Source organism: Salvelinus sp. IW2-2015, linkage group LG6.1 (assembly GCF_002910315.2).
Source record: "Salvelinus sp. IW2-2015 linkage group LG6.1, ASM291031v2, whole genome shotgun sequence".
Lineage (NCBI taxonomy): Eukaryota > Metazoa > Chordata > Actinopteri > Salmoniformes > Salmonidae > Salvelinus > Salvelinus sp. IW2-2015.
In genome coordinates, this window is record NC_036845.1 from 468,346 (window position 1) to 472,621 (window position 4,276).

General features: G+C 46.3%; 1 protein-coding gene across 1 annotated transcript in view; it reads right to left on the reverse strand.

Moving 5' to 3' along the window:
• Positions 1 to 2,595: 2,595 nt before the first annotated feature.
• LOC111964580 (interleukin-6 receptor subunit alpha-like) overlaps positions 2,596 to 4,276 on the reverse strand; it is a 7,700-nt gene continuing 6,019 nt past the window's right edge. Inside the window, 5 exon segments of the mRNA XM_070443779.1 lie at positions 2,596 to 2,973; positions 2,976 to 3,020; positions 3,023 to 3,096; positions 3,409 to 3,511; positions 4,103 to 4,157. Coding sequence (XP_070299880.1) covers positions 2,849 to 2,973; positions 2,976 to 3,020; positions 3,023 to 3,096; positions 3,409 to 3,511; positions 4,103 to 4,157 — 402 coding nt within the window. The 3' untranslated portion in view covers positions 2,596 to 2,848.

A 4,276-nucleotide genomic window follows, 5' to 3' on the forward strand; every position in this document is an offset into this window, starting at 1 on the left:
TGCCCGGAGTACCTTGGTTACACTATCACCAGTGACATTTAGCTCTGCCCGGAGTACCTTGGTTACACTACCACCAACTACATGTAGCTCTGCCCGGAGTACCTTGGTTACACTATCACCAACTACATGTAGCTCTGCCCGGAGTACCCCTGAAGTACCCCGTCGTGTGCATTTAGGCAGTAGGCATGTTCATGAATCTTCTTAAGAACCCCCTGTGGATAGGTTATTACCCCCAGGGGTCCTGGTACACAATCCATGACTCAATTTTCTCAAGGCTTAAGAATCCTTCTTTAACCTGTGTCCCCCCCTTCATCTACACTGATTGAATCGGATGTTTTGTACACTGTGTACATTGTCAGTGACAGATCCCAGTAAAAATGGCATACATATGTATACCCAAACAAAAATATCCTAGGTGTTGTGTACAAACCATTTATAGACGACTACCATCACCTACTGGTCACAAATACATTTCCTTCACTACAAATGTGATTATACACTCAGAARAGCATTTTCTAAATAAACTGTCTTTACGCAAGTTTGTATTCAAAACTATTTATTTCATTCTGACAAAATGATTTACAAAAACAAAATACTTTTAAATAAACACACAAATTAATATTTACATCATTACTCTACTGGCTCATTTTCCCCAATGAGAACAAAATACTGCACACATCCAAACAGTGAAATAACAGTAAAATAACAGGGCTTCTCCAGCCTGGACTAGGGGWACAGGGGGCTAGCAGTAAGGGCCTGGGATAGAGGGTAAGGGGTTTGTTTTAAGAGCAGGCATATCATTTGCTCTGGACCAGAAAATAGCTTGTGTTGTTAAAGCGAATAACTTCCCCCTTCTCACTACAATGTAGCTCTGCCTGGAGTACCTTGGTTACACTACCACCAACTACATGTAGCTCTGCCTGGAGTACCTTGGTTACACTACCACCAACTACATGTAGCTCTGCCTGGAGTACCTTGGTTACACTACACCAACTACATGTAGCTCTGCCTGGAGTACCTTGGTTACACTACACCAACTACATGTTGCTCTGCCTGGAGTACCTTGGTTACACTACCACCAACTACATGTTGCTCTGCCTGGAGTACCTTGGTTACACTACCAACTACATGTTGCTCTGCCTGGAAGTACCTTGGTTACACTACCACCAACTACATGTAGCTCTGCCTGGAGTACCTTGGTTACACTACCACCAACTACATGTTGCTCTCCTGGAGTACCTTGGTTACACTACACCAACTACATGTTGCTCTGCCTGGAGTACCTTGGTTACACTATACCAACTACATGTTGCTCTGCCTGGAGTACCTTGGTTACACTACCACCAACTTACATGTAGCTGCTCTGCCTGGAGTACCTTGGTTACACTACCACAACTACATGTTGCTCTGCCTGGAGTACCTTGGTTACACTATCACCAACTACATGTTGCTCTGCCTGGAGTACCTTGGTTACACTATCACCAACTACATGTTGCTCTGCCCGGAGTACCTTGGTTACACTACACCAACTACATGTGCTCTGCCTGGAGTACCTTGGTTACACTATCACCAACTACATGTGCTCTGCCTGGAGTACCTTGGTTACACTACCACCAACTACATGTTGCTCTGCCCGGAGTACCTTGGTTTACACTACCACCAACTACATGTTGCTCTGCCTGGAGTACCTTGGTTACACTATCACCAACTACATGTAGCTCTGCCTGGAGTACCTTGGTTACACTACACCAACTACATGTGCTCTGCCCGGAGTACCTTGGTTACACTACCACACTACATGTAGTCTCTGCCTGGAGTACCTTGGTTACACTACCACCAACTACATGTGCTCTGCCGGAGTACCTTGGTTACACTATCACCAACTACATGTGCTTCTGCCTGGAGTACCTTGGTTACACTACCACCAACTACATGTAGCTCTGCCTGGAGTACCTTGGTTACATTACCACCAACTACATGTAGCTCTGCCTGGAGTACCTTGGTTACACTACCACCAACTACATGTAGCTCTGCCTGGAGTACCTTGGTTACACTATCACCAACTACATGTAGCTCTGCCCGGAGTACCTTGGTTACACTATCACCATGAACATTTGCTCTGCCGGAGTACCTTGGTTACACTACCACCAACTACATGTGCTCTGCCCGGAGTACCTTGGTTACACTACACCAACTACATGTGCTCTGCCCGGAGTACCCCTGAAGTACCCGTCGTGTGCATTTAGGCAGTAGGATGTTCATGAATCTTTAAGAACCCCCTGTGGATAGGTTATTACCCCAGGGGTTCCTTGGTTACACAATCCATGACTCAATTCTCAAGGCGTAAGAAATCCTTCTTAACCTGTGTCCCCCTTCATCTACACTGACTGAATCGATGTTGTACACTGTGTACATTGTCAGTGACAGATCCCAGTAAAAATGGCATACATATGTATACCCAAACAAAAAATATCCTAGTGTGTACAAACCATTTATAGACGACTACCATCACCTACTGGTCACAAATACATTTCCTTCACTACAAATGTGATTATACACTCAGAAAGCATTTTCTAAATAAACTGTCTTTAACAGTTTGTATTCAAAACTATTTATTTCATTCTGACAAAATGATTTACAAAAACAATACTTTTATAACACAACAAATTAATATTTACATCATTACTCTACTGGCTCATTTTCCCCAATGAGAACAAAAATACTGCACACATCCAAACAGTGAAATAACAGTAAAATAACAGGGCTTCTCCAGCCTGGACTAGGGACAGGGGGCTAGCAGTAAGGGCCTGGGATAGAGGGTAAGGGGTTTGTTTTAAGAGCAGGCATATCATTTGCTCTGGACCAGAAAATAGCTTGTGTTGTTAAAGCGAATAACTTCCCCTTCTCTCTTCTCCTCTTCATCCTCCTCCTTCTTCTCTTCTTCCTGTGGGACAGGTTCCCCGTAGATGGGTGGTCAAAGTTCACGAGGGCATGTCCTTCCTGGGTAGGCAGGGCTGTGACTGGGGGGGAGGGCAAGCAGGAGAGGAGGAGACGGGACTCAACCTCCACAGTTTAGACATGAACCTCTCCCTGTGCCTGAGAGAGAGAGAGGGCGGGTGGAGGGTGGGAGAGGGAGGGTGTAGGAAAGAAAGAAGGAGAAAGGAGGGAGGAAAGGCAGTGTGAGCAGAGAAAGGGAGCAAGACAGAGGGGAAGGTATTTAGATAAATGGTGTTGTGCTTGTTGTTTCTGTAGATGACAAAATTAACAGCTAGTTAATTAACTGATGGTTAATCATGATAACCATAGATATGTACAGGACAGGGTTTAACATAGATTGTTCAGACTGAATACAGTTGTTATCTTAGTGAGGATCAGAGTGGAGGTGAAGAACAGAGGGGAGTGGTTTACCTGTAGAGGTAGGCGGACAACAGAGTGATTGACAGCAGCACACAGGAAGCAACCACCCACAGGACATGAGGCCACACCTCCACATCACCCCGAGACTCAGAGACTGGGAGGGAGAGGGGAGGGAGGGAGGGAGAGGGAGAGGGGAAAACAGAGGGTTGGGAGGCGAGAGGACGAGAGGGAGGAGAGCGAGGTGAGAGAGAGAGGAGGAGAGAGGAGGAGAGGGAGAAGAGAGGGAGCGAGAGGAGAGAGGGGAGAGGGAGGAGAGAGGAGGAGAGAGCGGAGAGAGAGGGGAGGGAGAGAGAGAGAGAGGGAGGATGGGAGAGAGAGGGGGAGGAGGGAGGAAGAGGGGGGAGAGAGAGAGAGGAGAGAAGGAGAGAGAGGAGAAGGAGAGGGAGGGGAGGGGGAGAGAGAGTGCGGTGAAGTATGATATTAATAAACTGTTACACTACTTATACCACGTGTGTGTGTGGTACAGTATTTGTGTGAAACTTAAAGAATGGGGTGAGATGAGTTGGCCCAGGTTCTGTGTTTCCTGAAGCATCGTTCAGTTGATGAGGTTATGACATTAGCTTCCTGTATGGCCTTCTGTAAGGTAGGGGGATTTCTGACATTGAATATCCCACTTAACTCTCTCTAACACAAACACACTGTAGCTTCAACCAATCGACATACAGTAGCTCTCTGTCCCACGAACCTGATGTCTCTTCTGTCATACCAGAGCCAGAATCTGTGTAGTCTGTGTAGTCCTGCTGGAGAGACAGAATGAGACAATGTGAGAAAGAAAGACAACTAGGACCACTGTGTGTGTGGTGTGTGTGTGTGTGTGTGTGTGTGTGTGTGTGTGTGTGTGTGTGTGGTTTGTGTGTGT